General features: G+C 34.8%; 2 protein-coding genes across 2 annotated transcripts; one reads left to right on the forward strand and one right to left on the reverse strand.

Moving 5' to 3' along the window:
* Positions 1 to 666: 666 nt before the first annotated feature.
* psmb6 (proteasome 20S subunit beta 6) lies at positions 667 to 4941 on the reverse strand. The gene is made up of 6 exons (XM_048178718.1): positions 4785 to 4941; positions 3507 to 3574; positions 3156 to 3287; positions 2861 to 2990; positions 2636 to 2780; positions 667 to 883 (listed from the first exon to the last, which is right to left on the reverse strand). The coding sequence occupies exons 1-6, from the start codon at positions 4878 to 4880 to the stop codon at positions 756 to 758; spliced, it is 699 nt and encodes a 232-aa protein (XP_048034675.1). The 5' UTR covers positions 4881 to 4941; the 3' UTR covers positions 667 to 755.
* Positions 4942 to 4993: 52 nt separating this feature from the next.
* trappc1 (trafficking protein particle complex subunit 1) lies at positions 4994 to 6144 on the forward strand. The gene is made up of 5 exons (XM_048178719.1): positions 4994 to 5128; positions 5267 to 5365; positions 5528 to 5598; positions 5685 to 5823; positions 5895 to 6144. Exons 2-5 carry the CDS (start codon positions 5267 to 5269, stop codon positions 6021 to 6023), a joined length of 438 nt encoding a protein of 145 aa, XP_048034676.1. The 5' UTR covers positions 4994 to 5128; the 3' UTR covers positions 6024 to 6144.
* Positions 6145 to 12182: the final 6038 nt, after the last annotated feature.

A 12182-nucleotide genomic window follows, 5' to 3' on the forward strand; every position in this document is an offset into this window, starting at 1 on the left:
TCATTTTTGGGTGAACTAACCCTTTAAACAAGTTCATGTCCTTTAGCTTCATACTATTGATGAATTTGCTGGAAAATTAAAATAGCTGTGATTATTAACATCAGTTCAATAATTAAGTCTTAACTAAACACAAAACTACTCAGTTATTAGCAATCTCTCCTGAGCTAGTGTATGTGTACATAAATCACCTTCGAATCTCTTATTTTAAAGAAAAATCTCTTTTTCTCAGCACTCTATCAAACATTCACACCATTTTTACGAGATCTTCAGGCCAATTCCCAGTTTCATTTCCCTTTTATATATAACTCTCAGTTGTCTTTAAACGTTTGCTCAAAATTCAGCCGTCTCAAGTTTCATATAGTACATAGTTTCAAAGCAGCTTCACAGTAATAAACAATGAGACAAACTCAAACTGCTGTGAAGCAGCTCTAAAAAGACAAGTGTTATTCATTTAACATGTTTTACCTTTTCTTATTTGGTTCAATTCCACACATATTTTAAAGGTGGCATATGTAAATCTGTAACAAACAGACTTGGAATATAATGATTGAAATGTGTCTGTCATTGTTCAGTCAAACAGAACAAAAACATGAGCAAATGTAAAAGCGAAAACACTTCCACTGAAACATTTGGGATCTTTGAATGAAACAGTAACACACAAAACGGTTTGAAAGAAGTCATGTTTATTGGAACTTTGTATGACAAACATCTACAGAAACACCTTGAGGTTTTCCTAACAGACAGATCGGTGAGATTCAGACGGTGGAGAACTGTGGTAACTGGTTCCCGAGGATGACCTGTCTCTCCACTCCCTGCTCCGTGATGACAGCCAGTCTCACCACTCCTCCGCTGGAGCCGTCTCTCTCCATGGCCAGAGCCAGCGCTGCACACACACACACAGATGCTCTAATGGTACGACTGATAAAAACATTTGTGCAATTAAAAAAAAAAAAAAAAAAAAAAAAACATTTTTGAAAAGTCTCTTCTGCTTACAAGGCTGCATTTATTTGATCAAAAACAGTCATATTAATCCAATGTAAATCAGCTGTTTTCTATGTGAATATATAGTAAAGTGTAATTTCAATGCTGAATTTTCAGCATCATTACTCCAGAAATCGCTCCGATTTCATTAAAAAGATGTTCACTTCAAGATGAATTAAAGTCTTAGGTTTGGAATGACATGATGGTGAGTAATTAAGGACAAATTTAATTTCTGGGCAAACTAACCCTTTAACAAAGAGAAATTAATCGTTTGATTCAGCAAGGATGCATTAAATTGATCAGAAGTGACAGTAAACATTTATAATGTTACAAAAGATTCCATTTAAAAATAAATGCTGTTCTTTTGAACTTTCTATTCATCAAAGAATCCTGAAAAATAAAATGTATCAGTTTTCACAAAATATGAACAGTTTTCAACATTGATAATCAAATGTTTCTTGAGCATCAAATCATCATATCAGAATGATTTCTGAAGGATCATGTGACACTGAAGACTGGAGTAATGATGCTGAAAATTCAGGAATAAGTTACACTTTACTATATATTCACAAAGAAAACTATGGTTTCCACCACAATTGAGAAAAAAAAAAAATAAAATTCTGTAAGTCATAATCTCATTATATTGAGAAAGTTTCTCATAATAATGACTTAATGTGTCATAATAATGAAAAAGTTTCTTGTTATCACAGTTCCGCTTTTCCGGTCATGAGTATGAGGTAACGCAGCTCTGTTTATCATATTAGACACATTTGAGAGTGTTGAAAATCATGTTATAACGTTACTCTGTGCGTTCGCTCGGCGGCTGCTGTGAGACACTGTTACACACTGCAGTAAGATAGATCGATTTTACAATATCATATTAATGCTGGATGATTGTGTTCATAAATGACATGCAATTCATTTTAAAACGTATTGTATGATGGAGAAAATGCTGTATTACTGTTACTAAAACTAAAGCTGCATCTGATGATGCTATGTTAGCTACTTCACAAAATAGTGTTTTTCTCTGAGGCGTGGTAAAGCGTGAGACTCGCAAAAACAAAAACAAAAAAAAAAACAAGAAAATTAGATTTAAACAATAAGACTAAATGTGTTGAGGTATATAACAATAATTAGTTTTCTGTCTATAAATATATCAAAACAGTTGTTCCCTTGTCTATTAAAACATGTAAATATTAAAGCGTCTTTGGTGTTTCCATGGTTTCTACAAAATAAAACCGGAAACCGAGGGTAACGCGGGTATGATGCCATTGACAGGCGACTCCTCACACGTTAAAATTGCAATTTTCTCACGATTTACAAATAGTTGGAAACATTTGGGATATTGTAAGTGCTCAAATGAACAAAATATATAACACTGGCCTAGTGGTTTTTGGACATTTTACTGCAAAACTCTTACATATTGCACCTTTAACGAATCATTTTTTACTTAACTGTGGCAGAAACGGGTTTCCACAGAAAACAGCTGTTTTACATTGTAATAATATTTCACTGTTTTTGAACAAAGTAAATGCAGCCTTGAGCAGAAGAGACTCTTTCAAAAACATGCTAATGATTTCAAACTCATGACGGTAGCGTGTGTGTGTGTGTGTGTGTGTGTGTGTGTGTGTGTGTGTGTGTGTGTGTGTCTGACCTCCTGCAGTGAATTTGAGACACTCCTCTTTGCTCATTTCGGCTTTGTAGTTTGAATCCACATATCCGTAGATGTAGCTGCTGCCGGATCCACCGACCGACACCGGCTGCCTGGTCATCATCCCTCCAACCGGCACCGTGTACACCTGAACACACACACACACACAGGTGAGCACATCTCCTCCTCCTGCTGCTGTTGCTCCTGCTGCTCCTGCTGAAGCCGTACCTGTCCGCCCCTCCGTTTGTCCCAGCCGGCCACGATGATCCCGGCCATCAGCTCCTCTCTGTACCTGTAGCACATGTCCCGGAACAGACTGGCCGCCGTCTGGACCAGAGGAGCTTCGTCCAGCTCGATACTGAAGCCCAGAGAGAGGTTCTGAGTTAATGTTCATCAAACGAAGAGCTTCAACGGTCTCTAACACGTTGATATTTCCAGCCAGATATACTTGAACACAGATCTCTAATGTGAAACTCGGTCATATTGCCCATGATTACGATAACGGTGATGGTGGTCTCCGTACCTGTGGAAGCCCAGCTGGTAGGTGACGGCGTCAGCGATGGCCTGCGTATCGGCCGCCGAGCCCGAGCGACAGCAGAAGATCCGATCGTGGATGGGCGTGAGTTTATCCGTCACGCGGTTGGCGATGTAAGCGCTGCACAGATCATATTTCTGTCAGACAATCATCAAACTCATAACCTCAGCTCATACGCAGTATCTCTCTCTCAAATTCAAAATTGCTTTATTGGCATGAATGTAAATAATACAATATTACCAAAGCATATATAGATAAAATAATAATAAAAACATCTGTATAATAGAAGAAAATATTATCAAATATTATAACAACAAACTTAAATTATCTCTCTCTCACCCGGTGGTCGTGCGGGAGTCGGCGCCGATCACAACTCCACCATCAAACTCCACCGCCATGATGGTGGTCTGAACAAACGATCACATTCACATCAATCACGACATTACTTCAGAATGAAGAACAGAAAACTAAGAATATTATTTAATATTAATTATTAAAAATGATTTCATAAAATTTTTTTTTTTTTTTAATTATTTAAAATAATTTAAATTTAAAAAATAATTTAAGTACACTTTTAAAACGATTTGATTTAATTATTTAAAATCATTTAAATGCAATTTCTTTAATTGTTTTTAAAAATATTTAATTTCACCGTTTAAAATGATAATTTAAAACAATTAAAATGTAATTAATTTCTTTAATTTTCAAAAAAATATTTAATTACACTATTTAAAATGATTATTTAAAATAATAATTATAATCAATTTCTTTAATTAAAAAAACAAAAAACATTTAATTACACTATCTAAAATGATTTTAATTATTTAACATGTAAAATGTAAAGATATTATTTTTTTAGATTATTACACTAATTAAGATTATTTAATTTAATTAAAATTGATTTAGTTTAACAAGTTATTTAAACTATTTAAAATTTAATTAAATTATGCAAGATTGAATTATTTAAAATGATATTACTTTTTTTAAATTACTACACTATTTAAAATTATTTGATTTAATTAAAATGATTTAATTTAACTTTTAAAAGTCATTTAAACTATTTAAAAATTATTTGAAATCATTTTTAAAAAACGATTTAAAATTAAAATTAATTCAAATAAAATTAATTATAAATCTAGATATTACTGAATGAATGAATAAATAAATATCATTTTATAGAGATAAACATTACATTTAATGTTTAGTTCTGTTGTTTTATCTGCTTGCACAGTTTGGACTGATCCAAATTATAACAAAATCTATTAACCATAACAATAAATGTTATATTTACTATTACTAACGTTAATTACACACACATATATATATATATATATATATATATATATATATATATATATATATATATATATATATATATACACAAATATACAAATTACTTAAACTATTTACTCTAAATCAAGTCGCATTTATTTCTAAATCAAGCATCTTTACAGTAATAAACAGGAGAATAACAGACAGAAATATGAGATAAATTCATATTTCAGGAGATCGTTCAGTTCTGCTGCATCATTCACCGAGTCTCGTCCGTCTGTGAACTAATTAACGCGTTTCAGCTCGATTAACTGAGATTATTAGTGTAATTAACACTGCTCTCACCCCTGTGCTGACTTCCCTCTGCGTCCAGTCAGGAAACAAATCATTATAAGAGTTAAAAGACGAAACATTAGCTGGATACTGCAGAGCTGCCGCCATCTTCTCTAAACAACCTTACTGAAGAAGGACCCCGCGGCGGGAGTCCGCACATATGCCTGACTTAAACGATCACGCCTGTCTGATAGATTAGGAAACACAGCTGCGGGAATGCATTACATAATAAAAAAAAAAATAAAATATAAAAACACACATTTGTAAAATAATGATTGTTTGAAGCATATTAGGACGTGTTTGATACTTGTTCAGGCAGGTCTCGGGTCAGTCTGAGGGCGGACGCCGTGCGGAAGGTAAATAATAAAATCCTACTGTGATGAATATGAGTAAAAACAACATCGACACAGTGTTTATCAGTAAAAACAACACAGAAACAGTGTTTATCTTGTGTTATACTGATGATATGTGTCTGATCATCTCATTTCTCTCAGATGACCGTTCATAACTTATACATATTCGACCGCAACGGCTCCTGCCTTCACTACAGCGAGTGGAACCGCAAGAAACAGGCGGGAATCTCCAAAGATGAGGTACAATTTTGCTTTTATTACTTGTATATTGTTTATGCTGTCTCTTTTGTCATTTAAATCTCTGTAGAGAGAGTTGCACATATGATTTATTGCTCATGTTCTCATATCTGTCGTCATTATGACGTGAGAGTGACGTCATTGTCATGTTCCCTCTGTCATCAGGAGTTTAAGCTGATGTACGGGATGCTGTTCTCTATCCGATCCTTCGTCAGCAAGATGAGTCCGCTGGACATGTATCCTTCCTCTGATGAGAGAGAGAGAGAGTGTGTGTGTGTGTGTGTGTGTGTGTGTGTGTGTGTTCCTTATCCAAACACTTCAGGAAAGATGGCTTTCTGGCGTTCCAGACCAGCCGCTATAAGCTGCATTATTATGAAACCCCGACTGGGATCAAACTGGTGATGAACACGGACCTCGGCGTGCCGAACTGCAGAGACACACTGCAGCAGATCTACAGCACCGTAAGACCCTCACTGTACTCTAGTACTGCTCTCTGTTTTACCGTGGTAACCGTGCTTCTGTCTGACCGCAGCTGTACGTGGAGTACATCGTGAAGAACCCGCTGTGTGTGCTGGGAGAGACTCTTCAGAGCGACCTGTTCAACACCAAACTGGACTCTTTCATCAGAGCGCTGCCGTTCTTCAGCGTCCGCGCGGCCTGACCTGATGCTTCATCTGTTTATACTGAACGTCTGCTTCCTCGGTTCCTTTTGTTAAATATCGCTGTAAAAAGATTCTTTCTCACAAAACTGATCAAAATAAATGATTCATTTTTGACACCTTTCTGAGGATTGTGTGTGTGTTCTTCATGCAGTATCATTTTTTGTTTTGATTTTGGACCGTGAGTTTAAACCGGAAGCTGTATGTTTAGCCAGAAGCTCGATATTTTACTTTATAAAGTTTAAATACGCATATTTTTCTTACAAAAAAAAATAATACATACGGCTCCAGGGGGTTATTTTATTTAATTAAATTTTAAATTATTTTTTTAATTCTTTAAAATAATTTAAATGTAATAGATTTTTTTAAAGTTATTTAAATTAGAAATTATTTCATTTTTAAAAATTATTTTAGTACACTATTAAAATGATTTAATTATTTAAAATTAATTAAATGTACCCAATTTCTTTCATTTGTTTTTTAACTTTTTAATTACACTATTTAAAATGATTATTTAAATAATTTAAATGTAATTAATTCCTTTAAAAATATTTAATTACACTATTTAAAATTATTATTTAAATGTAATTAATTCCTTTAAAAATATTTCATTACAGTATCTAAAATTATTTAATTTAATTTAAAATAATTTAAATGTAAAGAATTTTTTTTAATTATTACACTATTTAAAATTATTTAATTTAATTAAAATTGATTCAATTTAACTTTTAAAAGTTATTTAAGCTATTTAAAATTTAATTAAATTATGTAAAATTTAATTATTTAAAATAACAAATGTAAAGAAATTCTTTTAAAAAAATTATTACACTATTTAAAATTATTTCATTTAATTAAAAATGATTTAATTTAACTTTTAAAAGTATTTTAAACTATTTAAAATGTAATAATTAAATTATGTATATAATATTATGTAATAATGTTTAAAAAGCAATTTGTGTAAAATTTAAATATTAAAATCAAGATTATTAATTAAAATGAAATTCATTGTCTATTACTGAAAAAAAAAAATTTCAGCTAAATAAACAAATATCATTTTATAGAGATAAAAATTAACTTTAATGTTTAGTTCTGCTGTTTTACTTTTTTTTTACGTTTTACTTACTCCCTGGAGCCGTATGTATTATTATTATTTTTTTGTAAGAAAATATCCACAAAGTTTCAGAAGGTCTTTGTTGAGAGGAGCAACATTGCAGACATCAAAATTAAAAGTTTAAAGGGGTCATGAACTGCATTGTTTTTTGATGAACTGATGTTTTTTACATCAAAAATTGTCATAATTTAGAAATAAAAGTCATTTTTCCTACCCTGAATTTAGCCTCTGATTTGAACGCTCTGTATTAAGGGGCGTGTCTGTGTGAGACTTCAGTGTAAACGCCCACTGCTGTGATTGGCTAACATCTTTGCATATGAAATAGCTACTCTCTCTTTTAGTGCATTTTTACTATTACAGCTCTCAAGGTTAACTAATTGTGAAAAGTGTTGCATTACATTTAGATCTATGGCATTATATTTAGATCGTGGCATGAAAGGTTGCAGAGATGAACATTGTAGTCGATCACAGACATGTTGTTGAGCTCATGAAAGCAGTGATCTCATCAATTTCTGCACACTAACGAATGCTTTCATCATAACTAACAGTGCAAACGAGATGTAACTAAGAGATTCGCTGAATAAAACGGGAGTTTTGCCGTGAGTCCAGAACTCAGTCACTGATAAACTCTGTTTGATTGACAGCTCCAGCGATTGTAAAGGGAGCGTTCTTTGATCACTTTCTATATATAATTTAATCACCATTAAATAACACATTATTTTCATCCTACTTTAGCCCTATTCGGACGGGATTAGTTTTATATGGGGAGGTGGGGGTAAAGTAATCATTACCAGAGCTCAGTGATTTTAGTCCTGTCCGAATGTGCCATCTCAGTAATCATTACGGACAATGTCAGTAAAGATTACGGCGACTTTTACCTTCTGTAAAAAGGTCCGGAAAAATTACCTCAGGTAATCCCGTTCGAATAGACCCGCTGTAAATATGTATGGTAAAATTCCATCATTTCCTGTTTAAAAGTAGTTTTCTGCGCATTTTTCAAGAATCAAAGCACTTGAAGAAACATTCATTTGTGTTGTAGGTGGTGGGACAAGTCTGTGGCAATCCTCAAGTATTTTCTATACCATTCAGAGCAAAAAGATCGAAGCAATTGTCAGGGGCACAAAACTAATGTGCATATTACATCTTAATACAATCAGAATTTAATTAATAAATCATTTGACCGGACCTAACTGTTATATATAGTTTAAATATTTAGATTATATGTGTTTGCGCACATGGTATCAGGAAACAACGTATACCCACATGACGACAGGGAGGTGACGGCGGCGAGTAAATCAAGTTACCCCTCCCACTTCTGCTAGTTTTACTGAGATGTCTTGTCCCGTGCAAATTGGCCAATTAATATTACAGACGTCCTGAGGTAAAATTACTTTACTCCACATCCCCATGTAAAACTAATCCCGTTCGAATAGGGCTTAAGAGAAACAAGGTGAAGTTGAGCGTTTAGTCAGGGGTTTGATTTACTGACACACAGACAAAGATCATCTAACTGTACATGAATCATTAATATCAGATCAGGCATTAGAATGAACACAGTTACTGACATGTTGTTGCATTACTTTTAGGTTGATTCAAGACTGTTAATAGACCTTATGTAGCCCCACCTCTTTTCAGCACTGCGCTCGTTGTCTTTTGACTTCCGGCTTGTATTTCCACAGCGATCTTATGTATTTATGAATGAACTGCTCATTTTAAAATCTACCCGTTCTACTGACATTTGTTAAGACACCCGCTTTAAACATTACAATGCTCATGATAACTTTTGTTAACTCTACAACACGTAAATCCACTTCATCAGCTAATTATTCTTCAACAGCGATGCCATAGAAATATACAGGGCTACCGCGAAAACGGAAGTTTAAAGACAATATTCTAAAGATGGCGGCGTGCATGTTTCTCTGGAAAATAAGGTCTATAGAGTTCTGGGTACCAGACAAGACTTGATGTTAATGGGTTTTACTGGTTTTGGACACCAGACAAAACACTTATCTCTTGACAGGATCTGGCGTCTGGGGTTGGATCTGATATTTCTGATGTGGGGATTCCATCTGATCTGACATTTTGGCGTAGTCAGCAGGATCTCAGCACAAACTAACAAAACACATTGGCTACACCCCTTCGGACATTCATGATCCAGATACAGTGACTCCTAACATCTTGATGATCGTGCAGCGAGATGCTACAACAAGTGGCATTCGTAGGAGATGGAGACATAGTTAGCTTTTAGCTGACCACTTTTGGAAATAATTCTTTCTGCTATACCTGCCCAATCTCAGATTAGACAGAAATGGAAGATGGAAGAAACCGACCTGCAGGTTAGTGACAGTCATGATCCTGTAGGGAAAATTGTTCACGTCATACCTGGGTCACTGGCACTCGCTGTGGGATTTGGCTGATGACTCACTTTAGACTTTCCTGAGCACTTGCTGATTAGATATACTATATTGGCTTTGTTTAATTTGTTTGATGACCCAAGCTTCAGTGTCATCCTGGCTGTAGGTGGCGTTGACAGAACCGGACCTTATGGATCATCATTTAATGTGCTTTTTGGAAATTGAGAGTTACAGACACATACCTCTCCTTCTGTCTTGTGCTTCACAGATGAAAAAATTAGGCTTTAAAGCAATATTCATGGTAAGTAAACTATATTAATGTTGACACAATCTGCATTGTAAAAAGCGCTATGTTAATAAAGGTGACTTGACCTTAATGCTGCTCCTGCAGAGCAGAAGGACTTTAATCAATATGTCTTGAAATATTGCAATATCTGCAAATTATTGCAGTCACTTTCCCCATCATAGTCTTCAAAGAAATTAACCTGGGAAGAAGTTATCTTTGCTAGTGTCACCTCAAGCTTGTTTATTAACTTAATATTCAATATTTTTGATCTGCATTTACACTATTGTATGAGAACTAAACAATGACACTTTTCTCCAGAGCTGCTGTATAGATAAACTAAAATGATTTTTACAATCAATACTGAAATTAATCCGGACAATGATCAGTTTCTTCTAGAACTGCACAGACAAATTATGTTCCCGTTATCACTGTAAAGCAGCTCTGGGAATCTGCATTCTAAAAACACTATAAATAAAAGATGACTTTGAACTTCACAGCTCAAGATTTGTTGGGCAAATACTGACCTCAAAAGACGGGCTGTGTTTCAAGTCACTACAAATTAACCCAAATGGCTGTAAAAATCTTTTAGCAAACCTAAAAGCAAGATGGAGTTAACAAAAACCAAGCAACCCATTAAAAAAGGAAGCTGTTTTATTTTGTTACAAAAAGATCTTGACTTGTGCCAACAGTCAAAAAGAAAAAAGAACCAGACCCTTCTTCAGCATCGTCCTCGCTGAAGGTGGCGTTGACAGAAGGGTGAACAGTGCTTTGTTACGATTCAGGTAACTATCATAAGTCCGATAGGATCGCAACATTCAAAGTATTTATTCCAGTTCAATCCAGTTGAAGATCGTATTCATCACGCCGGTATGGATGGTTTGTTGAGGAACTGTGGCACTGGCTGTCGTGTCGATGAGGCCTTCACAACGGATGATCTAGTTGACTCGATCTCTGCTGATACTTCAGGGGTGCGTTGTGGTCATGTCAAGGTGCTGGTCCTTGGTCTCACCTGGATACAGCCCGGATCCAGTTGACTACGGTAAACCTCGGAATAAACAGAAAAACTAACATTAGCATAGATGCCATTCTTCTTCTGATGTAACGAGTACATCTGGTGTTATAGGAAGTGTTCTCGGTTCTGGCTGACCTAATTTATGCAGCCTAATAATCCTTTAACGGATTTGAACATATAAATTGATAATGTGTTATGTGTATGCCAGGTTAAAGAGATGTGTTTTTAGTCTAGATTTAAACTGACAGAGTGTGTCTGTTTAAGAGCTCGCTCAGGTACTGGGGAGCTAAACCATTTAGTGCTTTGTAAGTAATTAACAAGATTTTAAAATGTATACGATGTTTAACAGGAAGCCAATGCAGTGTTGCCAGAACTGGGCTAATATAGTCATACTTCCTGGTTCTAGTAAGAACTCTAGCTGCTGCATTTTGTACGAGCTGTAGTTTATTTATCAAGCGGGAGGAACAACCACCCAGTAGAGCGTTACAGTAATCTAGCCTTGAGGTCATGAACGCATGAACTAACTGTTCTGCATTTTTCATTGAGAGCATATGTCGTTTAGATATATTTTTAAGATGGAAGAATGCAGTTTTGCAGATGCTAGAAACATGGCCTTCAAATGAAAGATTGGTATCAAAGAGCACACCCAGGTTCCTAACTGATGACGAAGACTTAACAGAGCAGCCATCAAGTGTTTGACAGTATTCTAGATTATTACGTGAAGAAGTTTTTGGTCCAAAATTAGAATCACTGTTGTTTCTGAATTTAGTAGTAGGAAATTACTGGTCATCCAATTTTTTATATCAGCTATGCATTCCGTTAATTTTGTGAATTGGTAAGTTTCGTCAGGGCATGAAGAAATATAGAGCTGAGTATCATCAGCGTAACAATGAAAACTAACACCATGCTTCCTAATGATATCTCCCAAGGGTAGCATGTACAGAGTGAAAAGCAACGGTCCTAGTACTGAGCCTTGCGGTACTCCATATTGAACTTGTGATCGATATGACCTTTCTTGGTTTACTACTACAAACTGATAACGTCAGATAAGTATGATTTGAACCATGACAATGCAATTCCACTAATGCCAACATAATTTTCAAGTCTATTTAAAAGAATATTGTGATCGATAGTGTCAAATGCAGCACTAAGATCCAGTAACACTAATAGAGAGATACAACCACGATCTGATAAGAGCGAATCATTAGTAACTCTAATGAGAGCAGTCTCAGTACTATGGTACGGTCTAAATCCTGACTGGAAATCCTCACAGATACTATTTCTTTCTAAAAAAGAACATAGTTGTGATGAAACCACCTTTTCTAGTATTTTTGACAGAAAAGTGAAATTTGAGATCAGCCTGTAATTGACTAATTCTCTAGGATCAAGTTGTGTTTT

Source organism: Megalobrama amblycephala, linkage group LG24, assembly GCF_018812025.1.
Source record: "Megalobrama amblycephala isolate DHTTF-2021 linkage group LG24, ASM1881202v1, whole genome shotgun sequence".
In the NCBI taxonomy this organism is placed as follows: Eukaryota; Metazoa; Chordata; class Actinopteri; order Cypriniformes; family Xenocyprididae; genus Megalobrama; species Megalobrama amblycephala.

Bases quoted from the DNA above. Each gene is read 5' to 3' on its own strand.
- psmb6 (XM_048178718.1), bottom strand. From the start codon at position 4,880: ATGGCGGCAGCTCTGCAGTATCCAGCTAATGTTTCGTCTTTTAACTCT. The intron at 3,575-4,784 runs GTGAGAGCAGTG...TCGTTTGTTCAG, and splicing joins AGAGGGAAGTCAGCACAGGG to ACCACCATCATGGCGGTGGA. The intron at 884-2,635 runs GTCAGACACACA...GTGTGTGTGCAG, and splicing joins TCTCAAATTCACTGCAGGAG to CGCTGGCTCTGGCCATGGAG.
- trappc1 (XM_048178719.1), top strand. From the start codon at position 5,267: ATGACCGTTCATAACTTATACATATTCGACCGCAACGGCTCCTGCCTT. The intron at 5,599-5,684 runs GTATCCTTCCTC...CAAACACTTCAG, and splicing joins AAGATGAGTCCGCTGGACAT to GAAAGATGGCTTTCTGGCGT. The intron at 5,824-5,894 runs GTAAGACCCTCA...GTCTGACCGCAG, and splicing joins TGCAGCAGATCTACAGCACC to CTGTACGTGGAGTACATCGT.